General features: G+C 40.7%; 4 protein-coding genes and 1 non-coding gene across 7 annotated transcripts in view; 4 read left to right on the forward strand and 1 right to left on the reverse strand.

Moving 5' to 3' along the window:
• Window positions 1–5,459, forward strand: part of LOC118412942 (bridging integrator 3-like) — a 10,664-nt gene extending 5,205 nt beyond the window's left edge. Inside the window, exons 6-11 of one of the 2 annotated variants that reach the window (XR_004830839.1) lie at window positions 845–885; window positions 3,118–3,178; window positions 3,592–3,672; window positions 4,143–4,277; window positions 4,635–4,929; window positions 4,986–5,459. Coding sequence is in view for 1 of the 2 variants with exons in the window: in XM_035816011.1 (XP_035671904.1) it covers window positions 845–885; window positions 3,118–3,178; window positions 3,592–3,672; window positions 4,143–4,277; window positions 4,635–4,787 (471 nt within the window). In the remaining variant the exon portion in view is untranslated. Of the gene's footprint in view, window positions 1–844; window positions 886–3,117; window positions 3,179–3,591; window positions 3,673–4,142; window positions 4,278–4,634 lie in introns of both variants that reach the window. The other variant, XM_035816011.1, reaches the window with a different exon arrangement.
• Window positions 2,638–2,759, forward strand: LOC118415063. Its single transcript, XR_004831065.1, has one exon. It is a non-coding gene; the product is annotated as a U5 spliceosomal RNA (small nuclear RNA).
• On the reverse strand, window positions 5,228–9,975 carry LOC118412944 (acylpyruvase FAHD1, mitochondrial-like). Its single transcript, XM_035816013.1, has 5 exons — window positions 9,802–9,975; window positions 7,417–7,516; window positions 6,595–6,784; window positions 6,148–6,330; window positions 5,228–5,637 (listed from the first exon to the last, which is right to left on the reverse strand). Exons 1-5 carry the CDS (start codon window positions 9,873–9,875, stop codon window positions 5,519–5,521), a joined length of 666 nt encoding a protein of 221 aa, XP_035671906.1. The 5' UTR covers window positions 9,876–9,975; the 3' UTR covers window positions 5,228–5,518.
• A 106-nt stretch (window positions 9,976–10,081) lies between these two features.
• On the forward strand, window positions 10,082–16,600 carry LOC118412941 (uncharacterized protein C2orf42-like). 2 transcript variants are annotated; one of them, XM_035816009.1, is made up of 8 exons: window positions 10,082–10,248; window positions 10,910–11,771; window positions 12,098–12,190; window positions 12,621–12,728; window positions 13,501–13,611; window positions 14,073–14,281; window positions 14,752–14,914; window positions 15,274–16,600. In XM_035816009.1, the coding sequence occupies exons 2-8, from the start codon at window positions 10,934–10,936 to the stop codon at window positions 15,450–15,452; spliced, it is 1,701 nt and encodes a 566-aa protein (XP_035671902.1). In that variant the 5' UTR covers window positions 10,082–10,248; window positions 10,910–10,933; the 3' UTR covers window positions 15,453–16,600. The 2 variants fall into 2 exon arrangements, with proteins under 2 accessions (XP_035671902.1, XP_035671903.1); XM_035816010.1 differs by having other exon boundaries at window positions 13,513–13,611.
• Window positions 16,601–24,352: 7,752 nt separating this feature from the next.
• Window positions 24,353–25,398, forward strand: part of LOC118413385 (fibropellin-1-like) — a 15,025-nt gene continuing 13,979 nt past the window's right edge. The window contains exon 1 of the mRNA XM_035816747.1: window positions 24,353–24,491. The gene's annotated coding sequence lies outside the window, so the exon portion shown is untranslated. The remainder of the gene's footprint in view (window positions 24,492–25,398) is intronic.

Consider the following 25,398-nt stretch of genomic DNA (forward strand, 5'->3'; position numbering starts at 1 on the left):
GTAAATGCATCAGTTCCTAATACTAGAAAAACAGTCATGTTGGAGGTGAAGATATCCCTTGGCCAGGTGGATATACCGAAATGTGCGTTATTCTAATTAGTATCTAATATTTGCATAATTAATAAAGACATTACATATGTCTTTTGTGGTCACTTCATGGTAGAGACTTCATATTGGAGATATATAGGTTGCTTAAGGACAGGTGAATACAATGAAATACATCTTATGTCAAGACTCAGGTATATGCAATAATGGGAATACAAGGGACCCAACCCTCCTTGTCTGAAACAAGTTCAACTATCTTATTACCATGTAATTACGTTAATATTGATATTATGAATGGAGTTATGTATCAAACTCGTGTATTTATATCATTCTGAAACTGTATTTTGTGATTTATACCAATCAACTTCTAAAATGTCATGTAAACCCGTTTTTTTTTGGGGGGGGGGCAAAATCGCTAAAGGGGGGCGAGGTAGGGGGGCGAGATCACTAGCCGGGGAGGGCGAAATCGCTAGTGATTTCGCCCCGGGGGGGCGAGATCACGGGGGGCGAAATCGCTGCCACACCGGTACTTTTTATCTATTTTTGCACAGACTTAATTTTGTGGTGGGAGAGGAAAGGAAGGTTTGTCACTTTTGTTTAAGTTTGCAGACAAAACACCTCTGTAGCACAAGAACACATATTCTAAGTGTCATTATTCCATATTGGAGAGGGCCTCTGTGGAAACTGAAGTACCTGGTAATTAGACCACCATTGATATTTCAAGATTTACAGTATGCTGTAGAAACCATTCATTCACAGACAAAACAGACTTAGATCTGACCTGTTTCATCTGTTTCAGAACACAAGTAGTCAAAAAGCTGTTATTGAACCTATGAAAAGGTAAGAAAAACTGTTATGCACATATCAAATTCACATACTAGTTATCTTTTATGTTGTGCTTTACTATCTTCATTGTAGAAGGTAATTAATCATATTGTTTCATTCTGTCTCCTGTTTCTTCATCCTATGGAGCCAAATACTTCTCAATAGGGCTTCATGCTTTGTGATGTAAATGCTTTATACCTGTTGTACCTGTTGTAAGATCTGTACCAGAAAGCATTGTTGGTGTTAAAAATTTGTACCAGGATGATACTGAAAAAAATTATCATATAACAGTTATCATTACAGTATCAAAGAACAACAAAGATAAATATTCACTACTGGCTAAGGCAAAGAGTCTGGAAACATTTTCCCAAGTATTAGTTTAATCAGTAAATAGTCAGAGGCGGCGGCACCAAATTTCGTCTGGGGGGGCGAACTTTTACTGACAGAATTGTACGGCGCATGTAGCGCCGAAGGCGCTACCAGTCGCGCCGGAGGCGCGACCATCCTAGGGGGGTCCGGGGGCATGCTCCCCCGGGAAAATTTGAAATCTTGACCCTCTAAAACGCCATTTCCTACGTTTTGGCGTGCATATTTTGCTGCCAGACTAAGCTAAATTTGATGACAATTCTGTTAGAAAGACACATGGTTTTAGCGAGGGCGATGCCCCCAAAATATATTCACGATTCCGAGTGTCCAAGGTGCAAGCTGTCACAAGGTTGGTCTGGGAAAATTTCAAAATCTGTACCCTCTGAAACGCCATTTTCTGTATTTTGGGGGACAAATTTTGCTGAGGGACTATGCTAAATCTAATGTCATTTTTGTGAATGAAAGAGATGTTTGAGGGCAATGACCCACGCCTCAACAAATTTTCCCCATGTTGTTGTGAGCGACGGAGGCACAAGTCATCGCTAGGGAGGTCCGGACAAAATTTTGAAATCTTGACCGCCTAAAACGTCATTTCCTGCATTTGAGGCCCACATTCTGCTTGTAAACCAAGTATAGTACGATAGTAAAATTTTTATTAGTTAAAAAGGTTTTTAAGAGCAACGCTCCCGCAACATATTGTCCTGCGCCGACATGGCCAAGACGCGAGCCGTCACAAGGGAACACTGGCGAAATTTTGAAATCGGGACTCTCTGAAACGTCATTTCTTGCGTTTTCAGGTGTAAATTTTCCCATTAGACTAGCTTGATTTAATGAAATTTCCATCATCAAAAAAATACACAAGGTTTCAGCTTGATTTTCTGGGGGGGCGACGCCCCCCCAACATATTTTTCGGGGGGGCAGCCGCCCCCCCTGCCCCCCCGGTGCCGCCGCCACTGATAGTGGTCTCAAATTTGTGGGACCTTATTATGGATTTGGTAAATGCTTCTTGCTTTCTGTAAGGTTTTTATTGGGGCCCCAACCTGTTGTCAGTCATTCAGCTGGGTAGCCATAAATAGTAATACAAACAGGTATGCCTCTTTTGGTAGGTCATTGACCCTACACAAGTCATGTGATTAGCTAATTATAATATCCCAGCAGGCATAGTAACTTTGCATGGTGAACGTGTTCTATTACACTAAACTAGACGTCAAAGCAAAAATAAGTAAAAAAAAATTAAAGATAATGTAAAAATTGTTTTGATGATTGTCTTTAAGGCTAAAACAAACTAATCCTAATGCACTTTTTATGTGAATTAACCTAAAAGAAAGTTTCATCCCTGAATGACTGCTAGCACTATTTGCACTCATGGGACCCCGCCGGTTTTTGCTCCCCACAGTAGGTGCACTCTGGTTTCCCTTCAAAACATCCGCACAAATCTTTCGCCTTTTACTAAAGATTTCCGTGGAGGGGAACAATCAATGAGTCTATAGGCTAATTTTTCTTAGCCCCACTTTGGTGGGGTAACATTAAACCAAAGAATTACACACGTTACCACCATATTATATCTAACCCTCCACATGGATTCTGGTCAGACTAGGACTTCTGTCTCGTGCATGTGCACATGTGATACTAGTATTTTAAAAAGATCTAGACATGAAATATTAGTTTTGTGGTGATGAAATAGTTATTCAACTAATGTCCATTTTTTTCCAGACATTATGTGAAAATTATTTGATTTTGACTTCGATAAACTGGGTTGTTTATTTAGTATAGGGTTTGTGATACAATGTATTTGTCACCCACCACAAAGAATAGGTAGACGATTGTATTTCCTATCAGAACATTCTATGTGAATCTCATATTTTCGTTTGTTTGTTCAAGGTTTACCAACATCTTCCCCCAGGCCAACAGTGCCATCAGGAAAAGGGAACAGAGTCTTCAGGTAAGTGGATGTGGGGGGAAAGTTAATGGCCATTGGTGCCAGGTCAAACTCAGTTGACAGTGCAATAACGCCACCTAGTAAACAATAATGGTATTGCAGGTAGGATGTAGGATAATTCTTGTTAACCAGGTTAAACAAGCAAGTTTAACCAAGGAGCTTTTATCAGATAAAAGCTCCTTGGTTTAACCTGGTTGGGTAAAAGAATTTTCCTATATCCTATATTCTTCCAACCTAATGAAGCTATTTTCAGAGGTATTGTAGGTAGTTTTGCAAAGAGCTTTTATATATACATAAAGTTTGCTGTGGGCATCTTGCTCTGTCCATCTCCATAGTACATTTTTGTCGCTATCCTGATACTATCCCTGTAGTGATGTACAGTATTTGTACCATTCATGTGCTGTTCCTATCCCCAGGAGTACAGTCGACAGCAGCTGAAGGTAGAGAAGCTTCAGGAAAAGGAGAGGACGGGACCAAACATTGTCAAGCTGGAGCAGGTCGGCACCACCTTTTGTATAGTGGCATATTCAAAACTTGATAGCAAAAATGCAGTGTACATGTAGTTATTTCCATACCATTAGAACATTTCCTTAACATGATTGTGATCAGTGGTTCAAAAGGAAGCTGCCAAAATAAAGGTTACGAGTCAAATAAAAAAAAAAAATTCAATGTCCTTTCCTTAATTGTCCAAAGCCTAGACACAAAAATGTTAGCATCCATTGATAACTTTCAGGTTTTCCCGTACCCAGAGGAGATGGCCAACCCACAATGAAAAGTCATACATGTACATAAACATCAGATGGATCAATAGACATTTTGTTACCATTCTTCTTTGATTGTATTGTGCGTGTCTCTGCACTTAGCCCTCCGGCACGAGTTCCCAAGTTCAGATCATTTTTATAATGTAACTTTGGTAATCAAACACTGAGTTACACTTACAAGAGTCCTCTTGTCCTTTCTCCTCCAGGGTAAGAAGGCCCTGTCAGCAGCCAAGGAGGACTTTGAGGTGCAGAACTCTTCACTAATGGAGGAGATGCCTCAGTTCTATGATGGGAGGATAGACTACTTCCAACCCTGCTTTGAGGCACTGCTTAAATCTCAGGTCGGGCAGCTCCAATGTCAAATACAGATGTGTATATAGAATTCCCAATTTGCTTCCAGACTTCTACTTACTCATAATGGATATGGTCCTTGCTAGTTTCGAAATATTATACGTACATGTATCTTGTGTACAGAAGTGAACAAGAGGCTGTTGGGCTTGTAAGAAGATTTGCAATGTCCTTCAATCCCCTTTGCATGGTGTCTATTACTGTTCTGTGAGATCTCATTTCATTGGCTATGTTGACAGTTGTACATGTCAAGACTTCATTATCTTCATCATAGTCCAGAGAGTATTGAAGACCAGGTTTCTGATGATACGTTCTCATATGTAACCCTCTTCACATCCCATCTGTTCCAGGTTGCGTACCACAGTAACGTGTACAAGGTGCTGTGTGAGCTGGCGTCCGACCTTGGGGCTGACACCGACCCCCCTCCCGACCACCAGTACAACGCTGACCTCCAGAAACAGCTGTCAGACATGAAGGCACTCAGTATAGTCTTAGAGGATTAGACTGAGAAAATCATGACCCAAAAATTCCTTCCTGTTTCAAAGTAATGGAATAGTCCAAAAGTTGGATTGCATTAGAACTGCAAGAAACAAAGGGGGATACATCCTGGTCTTGTACCTGATTGTGCTCCCCTCTCCTTTAGTTCAGTGCTGAAATTAATTATGTAACATTATTAAACAGACATCTTAGAGCAAAGACGGACATTTTAGGAAAATGGGAGGGGGTAAACGCTCCAGGTTCATTTTTTGTCAATTGTCAGTTAAGCCTACTGACATTTACCCTTTCAAAGATGTACAAAATGTATCTAGAAATTGTAATGTTTTGTATACATCCAAAGTACATCAGGTTTGGACTACTATGTATAAGTTCTTATAAATTCATTATAGGCCTCCACATCTGTCCAAAGAAAATATGGTAAATGATGAAAGTATAATTAAAGCTATTAGAATTTTGTCCCTTTATTACTGATTATATTCAAATAATTGCACTTTGCAGTCGATTATCAAATGGTATTCAACAGATACTGTATGACTATACTTAACATTGATCATCATGTTTGCATCATATTACATGTATGAAACATTAACATTGTATTCTTTGACAATCGTTAGAAGGAAAAATGTAATCTTCTGTCATATTTTTGACTATATCATATGTATCAGAATGGAAGAAAACATAATTAAACATAATATTCTTATGATGAAGGTCTTTAATGTTGAATCTTTCCACCATATCAGAGTTTGTCCCCCACAGTAAACTTCATGGCCACCACGCCCTCTATCTCAGCTTCTAACTGGTCATTAGGCTGGACACCTGCCACGCCCATGGGTGTTCCTGTCAGGATCAGGTCACCTAAAACAAAATAAAACTGAGTATGTTCATCTCTAGACTTACCTATTGCAACAGATTTCTGAAAAAATATTACCTGTTGTTGAAAGCAGTGTTATTTTCATCGTTCTGTAATGAACTCTCTACTTGAAGTACTTCATCTTCATGACACTGTAAATATGTATTTGGGCCATATTACATTGTACTACTGTAGTAAACATTTGTTTCCACAATGAAAACCTTTTTGCTGCTACCATGAAATTGTGTCTCACAGCACCAATAGATGAATTTATGGTCAGTATTCTCAGTTAAGAAGTACATATATCTGCAAGGCATTTACATGTATAGGAGGAGGAGTAGACAACCTACAAGCACTGTGGAAACAAGCAAGTGTCACAGATATCCCACACAGCATCGCATTTGGAAATTCAATTTCTCCCACTGTTGATATCTATATATCTTTAGTCTATACCAGGCAATGAAATAACTTTACATTTTGCTGCTTCTGGAGTTCACAAACAAATGGTATCTGACCTGGTTCCAGGGTCATCATCTTGCTGATATAGCTGATGATGTAAGGCACAGTGAAGATCATGTCGTTGGTGTTGGTTTTCTGTCGCACTTCGCCATTGACCTTCAGCCACATGTTCAGGTCTTGCGGGTCGCTGACCTTTTCTTTTGGCACAAACTCGCTGATTGGACATGCCGTGTCAAAGCCTTGAAATGGAGAAGAAAATGTGTGGTCTAAATAGGGTGAGCCTGCTGGAGAGAGCTGCTTGGAAGATTGGTGTGAAGACCCGCTGACTGCTGCCAACCCATGTCAGGGACCCCAGCACCACTATAATCAAATACATGGATACTACTACTAAAATTCCTTTCCTTTTTGATCTCATCAGATTTCTTCACAACAAAACAAACAGTAGTCACTGCAGGCACTAGAAGTACTAGTATTGAAGAATAGTAGAACTACATATTACTTACATTTGGCCCATGTCCATGGAATGCCCTTCTCCTTGGCTATGTTCTGGTAGTCCCTGGCCGTCATGTCCAGGGCGAGGACGTACCCCCCTACATGGTCCATTGCACTCTCCTGGGGAATGTTGGTACCACCTCCCGATATCACCACCCCCAGCTCTATCTCATGGTGGAGATCTGTACACCCAGGAGGGCCCTGAGTACACATGGAATGGCAAGATTTTAACTTTTCACATCTCAGATGGTATTCTGACTACATACATGCATCAGTACTACATTAATCAGCACTTTAAGGGTTAAGTTCAAAATAGAACAAGTCCCAAAAGTCTGCATAGTTATGGTGACCTATGACCAATTTTACTCTTGAGAGTTATACATAAGCAAAGTGAAGCAACTTAAAAAAAAAGCAAGCTTACATTGATTGAATGTAACGGTACAAAGACATATCAATGTTGAGTGAAATTCTTTTGACCGTTAATCGCGAGTTAAGTAACCAAGTAACAAAGTTCAAAGTGCGAACTATGCCCCCAAGTATTGAAAGCTGTATGTAGGCAATAAGTCAAGCCTACCCTCATGGGTTCAGTTCCTTCTAGCAAGAGACAAGACGGCGGCTTGAGGAACACAATGGCTGGTTCGTCTGGAATGGGCTTGCCTATCTCCTCACATTGACTTCTGATGTATAACATTATAAAAATTTGGAATATGAAACTATAGAAGCCCTTCTCTGATTTCAAGTTTAATGCTGTGATTCTCAGTGATTTGTGATGTGGTTAGCTCTTCATGGTAAGCCCCTCAAAGAAATTACATCACAAGTACACAAAACCATACCCTGGTAGGCCCTTTCCCCTCTGGCAGGTAAGAAGTTGTTGGCTTCAAGAACAAGACAGGTTCTTTTGGTACCGGATTACCCAGCTCTGCACAGTGAGCTCTGCAATTATACAGATCAGCATATGCAGATTAGTGAAGCATTAAAGAATTATTGGCAATACAATGACAAGTTATTAGTCCATATTGTTGTATAAGGCCACAACAAGTGAATCCTATGGATGAAGTAGAAGTGACATTAGCCAGAGCAAGTTAGCCATGAGTCATGAGCCCATGACTGTAGTTGCAGAAGTGAAACTAAATCATGTAGTATATAGTGGCACCACTGTGGAAGACATGAGTACTGAAATCATGTGTAACTTATTGCTCATGGTCAATTGATCAGCATTTTTCTATAGTGACCACCTGTCTATAGGGGAGACACAACAATTAGTGCCAGCCTGTGCCTAGAACCCCACGGTGAGAGAGCAGGGAAATAAAACAAGGCTTTAACCTTTGAAAAGCCTTTCTTGGTGGCATTTTTTGTTAAATTTGGGCATTTTGGGGATGTATCTAAAAGACTAGCCGTACAGAAATTCTGGCAAATGAAGTTGATGAGACTGGACGTAGTATTAGTAGGCTATAATTTGAGGGTAAGTTTGTATGGCTTGATCTTTTTATTCTTGAGATAATTGCATATTTGTTTCCTCAACTCTCCCATTAGATTGCATGTATTTTATACTGGGGGAAATTCTGATGGCTGTGTCTCCTCTGCTGTGGCCACATTTCTACAGTCCCTTGAGTGGCCGCTATAGACAGGTTTATCAGTAATATGAAAATCTAGCCATCTTGTTTCTTTAACCATCTTAAACATGTTTGTTTTTTGCCCTATCTCATTATTAATATTTTGCAGTCTACTGAGGATGTCATCCATAAAATTTAATTGCTGTGGCCCAAATATACAAAGTGAATGAATAAAACAGTTGTAAAATCCTCATCATTGTAATACAGTAATTGTGCCTTTTTCTGTAGCTAAACAAAAGCAAGTCTACGAAAGCTTCACCTTCCGCACTGGAACCGAGTGCTGAAAACAATGGTCGAATCGACCTCAGCACTCGGCGCCCAGTGCTGAAGAATGTTCAGCACTCGTTTTCCAGTGCTGATCAGCCTTTCTCCAGTGCTGAAGCTCCCTCAGCACTCGTTTTCCAGTGCTGAAAAGACGTCAGCACTCGTTTTCCAGTGCTGAAAAGACGTTTTCCAGTGCTGAATGTTCGTCAGCACTCGGCTCCAGTGCTGAACTCGCGGCCCTGGCGGCGACGGGTCAGGTCAAAGGTCACTCAGCACTGGTTACCCAGTGCTGAAACCGCCGTCAGCACTGGGACCGAGTGCTGATATACAAAAGCTTCGCCTTCCGCACTCGATTTTCCAGTGCTCAGGGGCACTTCAGCACTGGAACACCAGTGCTGAGAAATCTTCAGCACAGGAAAACGAGTGCTGACGTCTTTTCAGCACTGGAACGTTCTTCAAACCAGTGCCGAAGTCTTTCGAGCACTGGAGTGTCCTAGTGCTGAGAGCGGTACTTGACGTATACTGATTAAAAATAAAGTTAAACTTTTGGTTGTGCTATTCAATTTAATGTGTAACTTGGTGTATGTATAGAGTATAGATACAAAGTACTGAAAGCGGTACTATATACGGTACTAATGAAGATGATTTTTCAAGTTTATGCAGTTTTAGCTGGTGTGTTACGCCGAACGGCGGTTTTGATATAACGTAAGATAGATACAGATGCAAAAAAAGCCTGAATTTGTGTTGTTTTGTATAATTGAAATGTATAAGGAATGGATATCATTAAAACGGGATTGCAAACAAATTTATTGTGTCAATTTGTGATAGATATCGCAGTAGCCATGTCGATTCTGGTGAATACTAATGGTGTCAGGTAAACTGACCCACTCAATATAAACGCATTGAAGTGCTGAAGCCGGCGTTTCCAGTGCTGAGAGCGTCAGCACTCGGTTTCCAGTGCTGACGAACATTCAGCACTCGGTTTCCAGTGCTGAAGCCGGCGTCTCCAGTGCTGAGAGCGCGTCAGCACTGGTTTTCCAGTGCTGTCGAACATTCAGCACTCGGTTTCCAGTGCTGAAGCCATCTTCAGCACTGGTTTCCAGTGCTGAAAAAGGAGGGTGAAGCTTTCGTAGTTTTGCTAAACAAAACTTATCATCGGTCAGTGCAACATTGAGTAAAGGAATTTTCATCTGATGAAAGCATCTGGTGAAAGATTGGGTACAAAGTCTAGTCAAGTTCAACTTTACAAAACTGACTGCTGCAAGACAGGACACCGGCAGCCGTGGAAAATGATGTCGTTTGTATAACATGAATGCATTAGAGATGTGCACAACATTGTACCTGTAATTCCTTCCCACTGCGACAATCTTTCTACCCCATTCGTAGAATCTGGAAAGTTTTAAGGGTGCTGTCATCGTAAAATCTGTGCAGGTTTCCCGACCTCTGGACTTACTTTACCTTTGACCTATGCCCCAGTTACGTTTAACCTCTAACCTCTCTTTTCAAAATTTTCCCACAATTATATTCAATACATGACAAGACTTGATTATGTATTTCAATCAAATAATTTAGTGATACATTATTAGAAGTTTTGGGCGAAAATGAAGAAACGATAATTACAAATTTTCAATTGACCAATCAAGTAAAAGTTTATGAAAGCCATGTGATCTGACGGACCAATGAGGACTCGGATACTATATTCTGCTCGAGCTTTCCTTTGTTGTCAAAATGGTGGACGTTCGTCAGTGAGGAGGTCGCTTGTTTCGGTGAAGAACGAGGTCTTTTCAGGTGATTTAGACATCCATTTCTTCAAAACCAGACATGTAATATATTGCAAACGGATAACTGACATGTTCTGCTAAGCAGTTGTTTGTAATAGCCCACTTACGACTTATGGTAGCTTTGCAAGCAAAGACGAAACTCGAAGGAGGGGTGAAAAAATGGCGAAAGAAAAAAAAAAGCGCGAAGTCGCAAATCCGATACGAAAACTGCTGCCTGCTTGTACATTTATTTATGTGTTTGCTGCCGCGAGTCTTTTTTGTTACATAAAGACTAATCAAAGGTATTGGCGATCAACTGTTAACATGCTGCTACTGCACCATGCAGTACATGTAACGTTACATGTCGTAAGTTTGATTTTTGGATGCATGGCTGTATGTGCTAGTATACTGCTGCTGCTATAACTTTGTATAAGGATATAGCAGTAGGATATTATCCTACTGCTATATTCTTTCAAATATAGAAAGGACGGAAGCAAAAAAAGAGAAACCTTTTTTAATTCAGGAAAGCTAAAAGAAGTGTTTATTAGTAATGAAATAAAGAATTTGATGTTGAGTGGTGCAGTAGAAAATAATAAGTCTATTCCTAAACGGCAAGGTTGCAGGTAACGAAAAGGTAAACTCGGTAAATTTTATGTATAAATTTTTTGAAACTTTGTGTTTTCTACTAGACCCTGTTGCTCTAGAGGACAACAATGGCAACCACCCAGGAACGAATCAAGAGCTTATTTGCAGACCTGGGAAAGCCCACCCTACGTGGTGTCAAAAAATGCCCCAAGTGTGGGACACTCAACGGGACACGCGGCTTGAGCTGCAAGAACAAGGAATGCAACACTGTGTTTCGAGATAAAGTCCGCAAAGCAGGACACAGTGCAGATGCAGTGCGTATCATCACGGGATCCACCGTCCAGGTGTTTTCGGTGCGTTTACGTGACCGAGGGCCGGACTATCGAGGATTTGTCCAACTACCCATAACCACTGATGCGGATGGCAATCCCACCCAGACTGTGGATGGGGCAGCGCTGATCGCTGCCTCGGGTGCCGGGCGATGTTTCGTTGAGACTTGTCAGAGAGTTCGCCATGTAAACGTTGGTGAGGAAACGTGCTCTCACATCAAGTTGGCCCTGACCTGTGAGGCCGAGGCAACGCCCCTCACCCTGAAAAACTCTGTTCTGAACTCCTTAAACATTTCCAATGAAATCAAACAGGCGATATGGCTTCTCGCAACAGAAACAACGGGACCGCTCGTGCAGCGGGTGACAAAGAACATCATGGTCGTGAAATGTAAACCTGATCCGAGACAGCCTCTGGGTTTCCTGCACTTTTCATTCAGCGACACAAGCCGAAATCGAGACGCGGCGGAGCACAAGTTCCACTGTACATGCCGTATGTTTAAGACAATGAAGATGGGCAATCAGGGTGTGTCAGAACAGGCCAGAAGATGTGTTCACTTCTATGCCTGTATCTGTGCATTTGCCAGCGACGACAAGCTGACGGAAGAGTTTGCCTACTACATTAATCTTGATAACCCAGGTACAGATTTTTCCCTTTGCACATTTTCCAACGAAATGTTTTTGGCATCTTCATAACCATCATTTATTTCCAGTGAACAGAATAGCGCAAGATGGTACTGTTCTGAGTAGAAAGCCACATTTGAAAATTCATCCATTAAATTCCCAGTCAATTGGCTATTTGGAGCAATATTTGAGCTGTGCAGACAAGTACAATGTACTTTATATGTTGTTAGCTAATCGTGGATCTGAACAAACTCAAGTCAAGAATTGGTATGAAATAATTGATAAAGAGGAAATGTAAGTTTTTACATTTTAGTACATGCAGCATTCGGCTATCTGTTGCAGGTGCAGCCCCAGAGAAGGCACTGGCGGCAGTGATTGAACTGGCAGACGGGTCACCCAAGATATCAAAAAAGAGAAAGAAAGATGACACACTAGGTAAAATGTTATTTTTTATTCCTCAAGATTTACAGGCCTACCATCTGTTTTACCAGTGCACCACTAACAGATGTCATGGCAGCCTGGAGTGATCATGACATGTAATAGAAAAACAGCAGTATGCTGGAAGCTGTCTTCTGGCAAGTTGAACTATTTGTCTCATGGTACCTTTTTTAGTGACAGAAACTTGTTAACAAATATAATAATAAACTAATCTGAACTCAATACGCTGACCATAGATCTATACCCATCTTCTATCTGTCATCTGCAGAAGAAAATCTATAATTGTGAAAAGTGAAAAGAACTTCAAATTTATGCTTGATAAAAATCATGCATGTTGAAAAATCTGAGATGTGTCATGAATAAAATGTACACTAGAGCCTCATATTTTCCTTGAAGTGTACTTACAGTTTTACAATTGTTTTAATAGCCCAGGCCAGCAGTGCATTGCTGACGTTACAAGACAGTGGAAACATTCCCTCCAAGAAAACCCCCATCAAGAAAACAGCGGCAAGCCCTCCATCTGCAAAGAGACCTGGTAAGCCTCTTCATCTTCATAAAAGAGACCTGGTAAAACTCTTCATCTGTCGTCTCCTGGGTATGCCAGGGAAGCCTCTGCAGATGCCTCATGGTTGCTCATATAGGAGAATTTTAGCACCAACAATAATGCTGCAGGATTTTTTTCTTAGGTGATACATGTACTACCCTTTGGAGCTTCAAAATATTTAGACTTGTATTGGTAACAGAAAATACTATGTGGTGAGTCCCATATCATTTGAAGTACCAGCCTGACCGTGGTAATGAGCATCAGATAGCACAAGCAGTTTAGTTGGAAGGAAGTCTTACTTGCAGGAGGACTGGGACTGAGGGTGATGTGTTATCCACTGTGTGGTACTCTTTTCATGTCATGCCCACCCATAAAAAAGCACAGTTTAATGGAAAATGTGCCAGTTGAGTAAAATTGACATCCTCATCATGACCTCATGCCAAAAATTGTCACAATGCCAATGCCAATGTGACTATGTCCGAATACAGTATTTACATGTTCAATAGAAAGTATATTTAGATTACTCTTTAGAAGCCTGTGTGATGTATCTCGCAGTCCAGAATAATTGTACTGAACAGTATCATGGGCCAGCTATGACATAAAATTCATATCATTCCCTTGGTTATCAATGGATCTCAGGCAGTTTTTTTCTATATATTGTATGGCACTCTATGATATGCCTATTGCATGTACCCTAGCAGCCCCACATAATTTGTAGTATTCCAAACTGTGTACTCCCTCTTCTCTTCAACATGTATACAAGTTTCTGTTGCAGCTGCCACAGTAGAGGAGACGGAGATCTCTCTATCCTTCCAGGAGTGGCTGGGAAGTGTGGTGGAGAGAATCAACCAGACCATGCACTACCAGTTTGATGGTGAGGCAGATGTTCTTAGTTATTAGACAAAGTAATAGCGACAATCCATAACATTTACTAGTAATTATATTACACTAGTCAGAAATGTCTATGCGTGCACTCATCTGCAGGTTTTATACTATATTATAACTGATACACAAACAAAAAACTGTACTATCATAGATTGAATATTGCTTCTACATATCATTAGAATCCATAGTGACTGCCGGCTCAGTACCTTTGCTTGCTAGCCACAGTGGTCACTACGGAGGCTGGCACTCAGGCTAACACATCACTATAAAGGATGGTACAGTAGTCAGTAGTGATTATCTTTTATGAAGTCTAATGAAACTGTTGAGCAGGAAGGTTGTGTCATATCCTATAGACTGTCCTTATCTCATCTATCCCTCAGTCTAACTATTTGATTATCGGAACCAGTTTCCTCTGCTCTGGTTTCTAAACATCCAAACATCTACTTGCAGGTTACCCAGACCCACTCGTATTCCACGTACCGCAGCCGTTCTTCGACGCGCTGCAGCAGAGGATCTCTGCCGGGTGCAAGAAGCGGCGCCTGCCCAACTCCACCGTGGCGTTTGTGAGGAAGGACGCCCTGCCCCTGGGTACCTTCTCCAAGTACACCTGGCACATCACCAATATTCTACATGTAAAGCAGATCTTTGACACACCAATGGTAGGAAGCCATGGCATGCTACTATTTGTTTTAGTAGTGGAGCAACTGTGAAACCTGAAAAGTTCTGTGTGGTTTCTTCTAACAGTTTTTGTGGTGCAAATTTATGACAACACAGGTATATGAGTTTCTAATGTATTACTATTAGTACTACATGTATTACCTAGAAAAAGCTGAAAACATGCTTTCCCTCAGTAATAGATTAATTTAGAGTAGTTTAATTCCTTAAAGAATATTGCATCATATTGCATCCCTCCATTCATTTTCTTTTAATACCATCATTTGTAACCTTTTGTTTTTTAAAAGTTTAACCCAAGCATTGTTTATATTAAAACAATATGGTTAGTAGTTAAAGTGCTGTATTGTACAATCCATTACTTTTAAAGAGATCCAGAAATGTTTGCAAAACGCCTTTTTGTACTTGGGGTAATTTCTCTCATTTACATAGTTGTGGGTCTTTTGTTTCACTACAGATGCCTCTGGAGGTGACACGGAGCTTTGTGGAGAATCGTGACGGGACCTACGAGCCTTACGACGCCCCCAAAGTTGAAGTAGAAACAATAGCTGAAGCATACCGTAAGATAGAAGGCCAACAAGCCATCAAGCCATTTGAACTCAAGACTTATCTGAAAGTCGGTGAGTCACAAATTTTGAAATAGAAAGCAAAACGTTCTTTGAACTGTACTTGCTATTTCTTGCTGATGTTGGTCATCTCTGAAAACACTTCTTTTCTTCAGCTTATGCCTGTCATGTTTCTAAAAAAAAACTTAACAATGCTCAGCCCACTTGCTAGGAAATTACTTTATAAAATACTGATGTTTGTATTGGTTCAGTTGTTGAAAATGGTAACTTTCTGTATGCATTTGCATACATGTTGACCATTTAGAAGATTTGGAAGAGGATAAAACAGGTATGCACATGTATATGTATCAGGAGTACAGATGTGTGTCTTTTTTACATGGTGACAATGTTAACATCCAACTAATGTCTCGTAGGAAACACCAGTCCTGACCAGAAAGAACCCACCCCTTTTGTCATCGAGTGGATCCCTGACATCCTGCCGAAATGCAAGATCGGTGAGCTGCGTATAAAGTTTGAGTACGGTCACCAGCGAAATGGCCACATGGAAGTACGCAGACCGGTTGTAATACCAGAAGTAGAGCCCATGTTATAATATGGTATCCATACATTATCAGTAGGCCTCTCCTTCAGATGGGTACAACATATAGTTCTGTACATATACGATGTACTTTGGTGAGTTTGGCAGCTAGAACAATGATGCAGTATACTGTTTAAAGTTTAGAAAGGATAACATAGTAGACCATGCAATGAAAGTGAAGATATAGTTGGTTGTCAATTGTCATATAGAAGAATGAAGCAATGAAACAGATGTAGAAATGAACTTTTTTCATGTTTGTCAAAGGACAAACACAATCCCACTGCCAAACAAACTAACGATGTTCAATGTTGATGTTAAATAGTATGTCAGTTCAACGGTTGTCTGGTTAGCAATCCTCGTGCTTGACTGTCAAATAGACAAGTATTTATTTCAGTTGTAGTGAAAGGTTAAGACTGTAAGAAGAAGTAACAAGAAATAGCCAAGAAAACAAACATTGGGCTTATTGCTGGCCAATTCATATGAACAATGTCAATGATCTTGCAGTATCCAATTCTTGCAAGAAGCACTGATATTTATTAATCCATCACGTAGATGTATACAAAGTGACGTTCAGTCATAGAAGTTTAACTTTTAGATTCCAGTACATTGGAATAAAAGCAGGTCAATAATAATTCACTTTCAGTATATTTGTGGTCAAGTGTACATATATATATAAATATATATATGTATGTATGTAGTGAATTCTCACTACTAGTACTACAGCATGAATGTTGAGTAGTACTAATTTGTTATTATGTATATACAGAATGCAATTTGTATTCCAACAAGCAGATGTACTGTAATTGTTGTATCTCAAATGTCCATACATACCTCTGTTTCTTTGAGACTGGTTTGTAGCAAGTTTGTATTTAAGTCCATGTTTTGTTGTCGTCATATTGATAGCTTTCAATTCATACCTATGGGAAGTTGTACTTTATATAAACTCTTGCTCTGTACTGTACTACAATTGCCATAAATCATTAACAAGCTAAAATGAGTTTGCTTTGCAGTACATTTACCTTTACCTATGAAACTACCGGTATTTAGACACCGTTGAATATATCAAACGTTTGTCCGAGCAAGCTCCAATATTAGTGATTGCTATAAGTAGTATAGGTTTGGACCCCCAGCCTTTTTAAATACAGGGACCGATTATATTACCTGCACCAAGAAGGATATGTTTTTGGAAGTGTTCATGCGTGTGTATGTGTGTGGATGGACTTAAGAAGGCTTGGATGGATTGTCTTGATGTTTAATCTGTGTGTAGGTCTTGAAATAAGTAGAGTTTTTGTCCCCCTAGCTGCTTGTTACGGTACTGCAGTGGAACTCCTGGGTATCAATATCTCATATTTTGGACATGCTATGGTCATTAACTTGTGGGTAGCTCTTGGGACAGAGTTGTGTAGGACTGGGTTCCCTATTTTATTTTAAGTTGCAGGAGCCGATATGCAAATTGCCAAGATGGCTGGCTTCTTTTGAGCTCTTCACTTGCCCTCAGACAATCCTGTTTTCCCTGCGCAATCCTGCCCCATCCTGAGTCTACCTTGTCAGCAAAGGGCTTGAGAAAGGTTCGTCTTTACACACTTTTCTCTATTTTCGCCGGGAAACTTTTCTTTCTGAGAATTCCGACGTCGGAGGCTACCATCCCCCTCCCCAAGGCTAGGAATGAGCTACGCTGCAGCAGTCATGGATGGCAATGCTATAGACGTCGCACAGACGGCCCCTAACACAACGTCAGCATCCTCCTGCAAACCAGTTTTCTTCCTGGAGAAGGATGTTCATGCTGTTAGTTCGACCGAAACATACTTTTCCAATGTAGAGGTCTACAAAGCCGTAGCGTGCGGTGTTCCTGCGTCCAACATAGCCGGCATTCAACAGGTTCGAGGCCTATGGCGTATCTATCTACGTGATCCACTTGAACGCGCTAAGCTGATCGCCTCTGGGATTACACTTCGCAGCAGGTACGTGGAAATAAGTGATATCCATCCATTCCAACAGCAAAATGGAGTTCGTATCACGGTTAGAGATGTTCCACTCTCTGTTGACGACGGAGTCATAGCCTCCGGCCTCAAGAGTTACGGTGCCAAACTTACTGGGCCTCTGAAGCGTGAAATGCTCCGAGTTGACGGTAAACTTACCAACTGCGAGACCGGAGACCGTTTCGCTTTCATGATTGCACCGACAAACCCGAACGATCACATACCTAGATTCGTGGAGCTTGGTGGGCGATGGAGGGCTCGAGTGTTCTACAGAGACCAACCCAAACCCCTCCCCCCGCAGTCGACGCTCCGATCACGTCCACAAGAAGACGAGGACAATACCCATGCGCCCATCATCACTCCCACCCCACAGATCACGAAAGTCTCCATCCCGAGTGACGGTAGAAAGGAGGAAGATAGCCAGGTCAGTACTGCTTATGTCCAGCTTTCATCCAGCCCACCTGACCACGACAAAGGCAGCGCCTCGACTAGAATAAACAGACATGAGAGAGAAAAACAAAGTCGGATCACTGAATTCGTCGCACAGAAACCACGGAGAAACAGGAGACAAACAACAACAAGAACCACCGAAACTACCATGGCAACCAGAAGCGCTGCTAAGAAGACTAAGCACAACAGCAGACAGGATAACTACCCACCGACTGAGACAATCATCGATGGTCAAACCCTAGACCGATGCATCGACGTCCTACTAGAAGCTGGTCGGAAATCATCAAATGCACCCCGTGAACATGGAAAACACACTGACACTCCTGGTGACAGTTCATGTGCCAGCTCTGGAGAATGAAAAGACTGAACTAGGACTCATGGTACTGTAAGTTGCTCTCATTTTCATGGCTTCAAATCTAAGCTTACTCTCTGTTAATGTTCGTGGCTTACGCGATAGGCGTAAGCGGCACACTGTGTATCATTGGTTGCTTCAGCAGAAAGCAGATATTTTCTTTCTTCAAGAGACCTACTTTACACCTGATAAAGAATGTGAACTTGAACAGGATTGGGGTGGATCACAACACCATGAGTTTGGTAGCAACCACAGTAGGGGAGTTTCTATACTCTTCCGGAAAGGACTCGATGTTGATATTATTGATATTATAAAAGGAAATGATGGAAGAAAATTGATTGTTAAATTGCAAGATTTATGCCTTCTTAATGTATATGCCCCTAATGACCGCACTGAAAGAGTGAAATTCTTCAGCGGCCTCTGTGATTGGACCACTGATAATGAGGTCACTAACCTGATTGCAGGTGGGGACTTTAATGACTTGAATGACATTGTTATGGACAGGGTGTCTAAGCGTCCATTGAAAACACCCTCTGATGGAAACTCCCTGATTAATTTAAAACAAAAGCTGCATCTAGTTGACATCTGGCGGGAACTCCACCCACAGGCTAAACAGTACACTTGGAGAAGGAGAAATCCCGACCCTGTGTCATCCAGAATCGACTTTTGGCTTATACAAAAATGCTTGACAGATTATGTGCAAATGTGCGACATTAGACCGTCCATTAAATCCGATCACAAGGCAATATTGTTAAAAATGCAGCTAAACGAATACAAACGCGGACCAGGTGTCTGGCGCTTGAACACTTCTTACCTCTCTGATCAGGATTATGTGGACGGCGTCCGAAATACCATTAGTGATGTTACAGATGAATATAACAACCTGAAAATTTGAGCAAGAGCAACCCAGGTTGAGAAGGGAGAAAAATCAATCTCCTATTTCCTTAACCTAGAAAAATGGCAAGCAGCCAACAACAATATTACAAAACTGACCGATGGTGAGCTTGAAGTAACCGATCAAGAAAAAATTTTACAACTCGAAAAATCTTTCTATCAACGTCTGTACTCCGATGACAACCCAGTCTCCAATGAGGAGATTGAAAACTTTCTTAAGACAGTTGAATTAGAGTCCACTCTAACGGAAAATCAAAAGTTGGCGTTAGACCAACCCCTGGAAAAAGACGATTACTTCGAAGCTCTGAAAGCCATGAAAATTAATAAATCTCCAGGAACGGATGGACTACCCGCAGAGTTCTATCTGACTTTCTGGGACAGTATAGGTGATTATGTGTATGGCGCTCTTAAAGAATCCATCGAAACCGGCAGCATGTCTACCTCACAGAAAAGAGCAATACTTAAACTTATTTTCAAGAAAGGAGACAGAAAAGAACTCGCAAACTGGAGGCCGATCAGTTTACTAAACACTGATTATAAGTTGTTAGCTGCCGCCTTAGCGAGAAAAATGCAGGGTGTTCTGCCAACAATTATTTCACACGACCAAACAGCATACATTAAATCCCGATTCATTGGACAAAATGTCCGTGTAATAAATGATATCATCTACTTCTGCAATTATTATGACATCCCTGGTGCAGTTATATGCCTCGACTTTGAAAAGGCTTTTGATAGTGTTAACTGGAACTTTATGTTGGCAACTTTGAAGAAATTTGGATTTGGATCTTACTTTATTCAAACTGTTAAAATGATGTATAACAATATCGAAAGCTGCATTGTTAACTCCGGATGGAGGACAGCCTTTTTTCAATTGCAACGAGGCATCCGTCAAGGATGTCCGCTATCTGCTCTGCTTTTTGATTTAGTTGTGGAAATTCTAGCTGTGAAAATCCGACAAACAGATTCGATAAGAGGCATTAGGGTTAAGGTAAATGATCATGAATACGACATTAAAATCAGCCAAGTTGCAGACGATACAACCTTAACCCTCTCTGATGATTATTCTATCAGTAATGCTTTGAATGTAGTAAATCTGTTCAGTAAAGTCGCAGGACCAACGTTAAACCTTGGGAAATGTGAAGCAATGTGGATTGGGTCATCCAGGGGACGGGAAGATAAACCATTCGATATTAAATGGCCCGAAGCCCCTATCAAGTCACTTGGACTTTATTTCAGTTCTTCAGAGCGCACGTGTGAATCTCTTAATTGGGAAAAGCGAATAGATAAAATAGAACAGTTATTTCGACTGTGGCGAAGACGTAAACTGACTCTGTATGGAAAATCCTTTGTTATAAAAACTTTAGCTTTGTCGAAAATTATTTATAATATGTCTATGATTCCAACCCCTGACTGGGCATTGAAGAAAATTCAGAAACTATGCTTCACGTTCCTCTGGGACGGCAAGCCCGACAAAATAAAACGTAATGTACTATTCTCTAGTTATATGGAAGGCGGGATTAAAATGCCTGATATTCATTTAAGATGTAAAAGTTTACAAGCTGCGTGGGTGAGGAGACTTAGTAATACTCACACCACACAAGACTCTACTAATATACGAAATTGGCAACTAATTCCTTTCCATTTTATTGAAAAGCTCGGAAAAGGGTTATCTATTTTCAAACATACTTTAAATGTAAAAAGTGACTCCACGGCCTTAACTAGCCTCCCACCTTTTTATAGGGAGGTAGTTCTGGCCTGGCAGGAAGTGGGTGGGGGAAAGAAAGACCTTGTACAGATACATGACGACACGTTCTGGTCAAATGAAAACTTTAAGTTTAAAGTACGCAAGCATGGTGATGATAAGATATGGTTTAATTCTTGTATTGTTCCGATTGAAAAACTCACAAGCAGATATATGTACTCTGTTAGTATTCTACAAAAAACGATACTACCCACTGCGCAGGCCTATTGGGACACCGTATGTCCCGGTCTGAACTGGCGAAAAGTTTGGACATCACAAACTGTTAATATCAAATCGAATAAGCTAAGAGAGTTCAATTTTAAGATATTGCATAGAATATTACCATGTAAAGTTTTACTGAACAGATGGAGAATTGTTAATACATCTGGAGAGATTTATAGCCCAACTTGTGAATTGTGCAACAAAGATGAAGACTACGAACATATGTTTATTGATTGTGGACGATTAAGTGGATATTGGGATAAAATAGCTGCATATGTTAACCACGATAACATTTCTTTAAAACACTTACTTCTCTCCTCAAACACTTATATTACTTTAGCTAAATACGCAATCTTTCTTTCTTGGACAAAACATAAGGATAACCTTGTACTTCTCAAATATGACAATGTCATACGTATTTTCCAAACCATGTGCGAACTCTATTATTGATATGTGTATCCATTGTGATTTATGTAGCCATTGTATTTGAATTGAATTATATATGTACCCAGAGTACTTGAACTGAAATAGGTACCCAGTGTACTTGAACCGAGATATGAACGCACCCATTGTACTCGAACCGAAAGATGAACGTACACATTGTACTTGACCTGAAATATGTATATACCCACTATGCCTAAACCGATATGTATCTATCCATTGAAATATGTATCTATCCATTGATTGAAATATGTACTTGAACTGGGAATAAAGGTCTATGGAAAAAAAAAAAAGGAGCCGGTTTTGTTGTATTTAACTTTGAAAGAAAATAAGTCATGCCATATTGGGTTCATACTGATTTCTGACATGAGGATAAGGTATTATATTGACATAGCCGATCACCCAAATCAGGAGAGATTACGTCATTCATGAGAAAATTTCAATCCTATTTGTTCCATACAATCCTATTTGGACAATTCCAAGCGTCCATCAGAAACAAGAAGTCATAAATGTTACTACTGATACTAGTAACAATTTGGTGAAGAAATAAGGTCACGGTATTCTACTGGATATGGTGTGGACATATGGTATGGACATACGTGTATTTCGTTTTCAAGAAGAACACATTTGAATGCTTAATTTTAATGATGCCACTTCACGTTACTTAACTTCGTTATGCTGTTGAAAATACTTAGAAGGTTACAATCAACAGTTTTATATACTCGGATGTAGCTTTACCTTCTGGTGTGGAAAATTCCAGTGTACTGTTTGTGTGGATTGGGGAGGGGGGCCCGTTTAGCAATGACATTTGCCTGCTATGCAAGGTCACCTGCGGTTGTTTAGGTCATTGACCCACACTCGTCACAAAAAAAAGTTCGCAACTGTTGAATGGTTTCAGAATAACCTGGACCGACACATCCATAATTCTTATTTTTCCACAAGATGACAAATCTGTAGATGTTCTGGAAATAAGCGCTAGTCTAGATCTGCTACCTGACTGTAACCTGCCCAGGCTTGACTAAAGGTGAAAGACAACATGGCGGCCTTTTACATTATTAACTAGAAAGATTTGTGATATGTTAATCTCGATGAGGCTTAGAAGACATGCTGGTTTCTGAATCTATGACGTTTTATGCCATTTTGCATTCATTGTTATCGGTGAGATTAGTAAAACATTTTTGATGTTTCAATTATCCGATTAACTTGTCTATTCAACTGACTTATTCCATGGTTCAGTTGGTAACGTTACGTGCCGTTCAACATTCAAGTCAATAATTGGTCAATTATGCTGCAATTATCTGGGATTGGTGATCGCCTGTGATTGGACAAAGATGAGGCCCTTAGGCGTATAGGGGAACCCCCGGATGGAACCCTTGGCGGAGGCTTCATGGCTGATTTAGCACTGCCAATTATCGCTGTGGCTGAGACGGAGCGGGATTGGACGAAAGTACAGCGTGTCGCGCCCTGTCGGCAAAATAGTTACAATACAACATAATGCACAATCTGCCCCTCCGCACATTGACAAAGTGAATTTAAATGCACCAAAGTCTCATGATTAAAGCAGTTATTTAGCGGTTGTTTAGATCATTTACCCACTATCTTCACAAAAAAGTCCCCAACTGTTGAATGATTATGATTTCAGAATAAGCTTGACTGACATATCCATAATTTTTATTTTCACACAAGATGACAAACCTGTTCATGCTGATGGAAGCATGATGATGAGCTAGTCTGCTACCTGGCTGTAACCTGTTAAGTAAGAGACAACATGGCGGCCTTTTTAATCAGAAAGATTTGTCATTTGTCAATCTTATCCTTAAGTAGTGGGGTCCTCGGTAAGGCTTGGAAAAACATGTTTGGTGGTGTTACTCTATTTTCCTATTAACATTACGTTCATTGTTATCAGTGAGATTTGAAAAAAAATCACTTTTGATGTTTCAATTATCCTATTAACCTGTCTATTCAACTGACTTATTCCATGGTTCAGTTGGTAACGTTACGTGCCGTTCAACATTCAAGTCAATAATTGATCAATTATGCTGCAATTATCTGGGAGTTGGTGATCGCCTGTGATTGGACAAAGATGAGGCCCTTAGGCGTATAGGGGAACCCCCGGATGGAACCCTTGGCGGAGGCTTCATCATCTGATTTAGCACTAGCTGTCAATTATCGCTGTGGCTGAGACGGAGCGGGATTGGACGAAAGTATGCCCTACAGCGTGTCGGGGCCTGTCGGTGCATATTCAACGTTTAACATATTTTTCACTGAAGAAAATAATTACAATATGACATAATGCACAATCTTTTACCCCTCAACTCATAACTTCAAAGGTGATTTTAAATGCCAGATTTGAACATTGACATTTGTAGATATACTAAGATATCGTAAGTTTTATAAATAGTCATTCCTGAAGATGATACTAAACAATTGGATACAAACGTGCATGCAGTCACTGGACATATTTGTTTAGTCTGGTCTTTTCAGAATTCTATTTGAAGTCCCGCCCCGCTGTCAATGTTGTTTTTATTGACCTTTTCTTGAACCAGTCCATTTGAGTCAGCAAACCTCGATTTCATTCCACCGATCAATTGTTACATCCGAGATCATTATCTAGTGTCATGTGATGAAATATTAAATAAAAAACATGAAAAATCCTGGTCATCTTTTGGTAGAATTAGCACAGACATAAATCAAGTGCCACGATCAAAGTTGGCATGATGCATAATCATTTGACGGTGACGTTATCGTGCTATTATCCTGTTATGTTTCTTCAAGCAAAAAACTTCCTTGTGAGGGAGATAAATAGCAGAGCAGAGGCTCTGTCTGCCAGAACTCCCTTCTACCAGATACAAGTGAGCTGCTGTCCGTCTTAGAGCGGCAAATCGGAACTTTGCTCGTTGTTTGAGTTGCCGGTGAGGACCGTGCACTGGTTTGTGGGCATCGCGAAGTCCGTAGATCACCGATTCGTTTCGACGGTAAGTTCACTTTACGCATACATGTATCGGTAACATATGTAGTGCTTGCTGTCTATCGCCTTGATACAGTAAGGAGGTATTTTATGTGAAATGTAGTCTCGGATGTCGGACAATCCACCGGCACTAGGACGATTCGGCCCCTTGCCAATCCGCACCTGGCCCAGGACGGTTCCGCACCTGGACCCAGGACGGTTCCGCACCTGGCCCAGGACGGTTCCACACCTGGCCCAGGACGGTTCCGCACCTGGACCCAGGACGGTTCCGCACCTGGACCAGGACGGTTCCGCCCCTGGTGTAAAGTGGGCAAATGCCCTCAGATGTTTTTAGACGATGAAAACAACAAAAAAATGATTCCACAACAATAAAAAATTGTTTTCCACTTTGTGGCTATGGTCACTACCACCCGTTAAAAACTTGTGCCTGTCCTTTAAAAAGATGTTACCGCCCGTTAAGTCCGCATTGAATTCACTAAGTCTAATGGTACATGCGCCCGCTTTTAAAAACGTACATATGAAAATCTAAAACACCACCATCATAACCTAGAAAAGAAACCCTTTCTGGAAGTAGTGGCACCCGTATTAGTATGTGTGTCTGTAGATTTCTGACTTGTAGAAAACGTCTACCCCAGCTGATTGCCAGCACGATTTACCAGCGGAATACTACAGTATACTTCTTTTTAACTGGGAGGAAATCGTGGTGAAATCGTGGTGAAATCGTAGCAAATCCAATGTGCGTTCCTATATTCTTTTATTTTCGTTATTGGCAGTTTTGGGCCCGTCCAGACGTAGGCAACGAAAACGTATAATGGCCGGTGATCATTTATCTATTTTAGTTACTGGCATCAGATCCGTGGCTCATATAATGCAAACGTAAAAATAGTGCTCAGGCCAGCAACCGAAAAAAATCA

Source organism: Branchiostoma floridae, chromosome 4 (genome assembly GCF_000003815.2).
Source record: "Branchiostoma floridae strain S238N-H82 chromosome 4, Bfl_VNyyK, whole genome shotgun sequence".
NCBI lineage: Eukaryota > Metazoa > Chordata > Leptocardii > Amphioxiformes > Branchiostomatidae > Branchiostoma > Branchiostoma floridae.

Bases quoted from the DNA above. Each gene is read 5' to 3' on its own strand.
- LOC118412941 (XM_035816009.1), top strand. From the start codon at position 10,934: ATGGCAACCACCCAGGAACGAATCAAGAGCTTATTTGCAGACCTGGGA. The intron at 11,772-12,097 runs GTACAGATTTTT...TATCTGTTGCAG, and splicing joins CATTAATCTTGATAACCCAG to GTGCAGCCCCAGAGAAGGCA. The intron at 12,191-12,620 runs GTAAAATGTTAT...TTGTTTTAATAG, and splicing joins AAAGAAAGATGACACACTAG to CCCAGGCCAGCAGTGCATTG.
- LOC118412944 (XM_035816013.1), bottom strand. From the start codon at position 9,875: ATGACAGCACCCTTAAAACTTTCCAGATTCTACGAATGGGGTAGAAAG. The intron at 7,517-9,801 runs GTACAATGTTGT...GTATAATTGCAG, and splicing joins GCAGTGGGAAGGAATTACAG to AGCTCACTGTGCAGAGCTGG. The intron at 6,331-6,594 runs GTAAGTAATATG...CTCCATTTCAAG, and splicing joins TCCATGGACATGGGCCAAAT to GCTTTGACACGGCATGTCCA.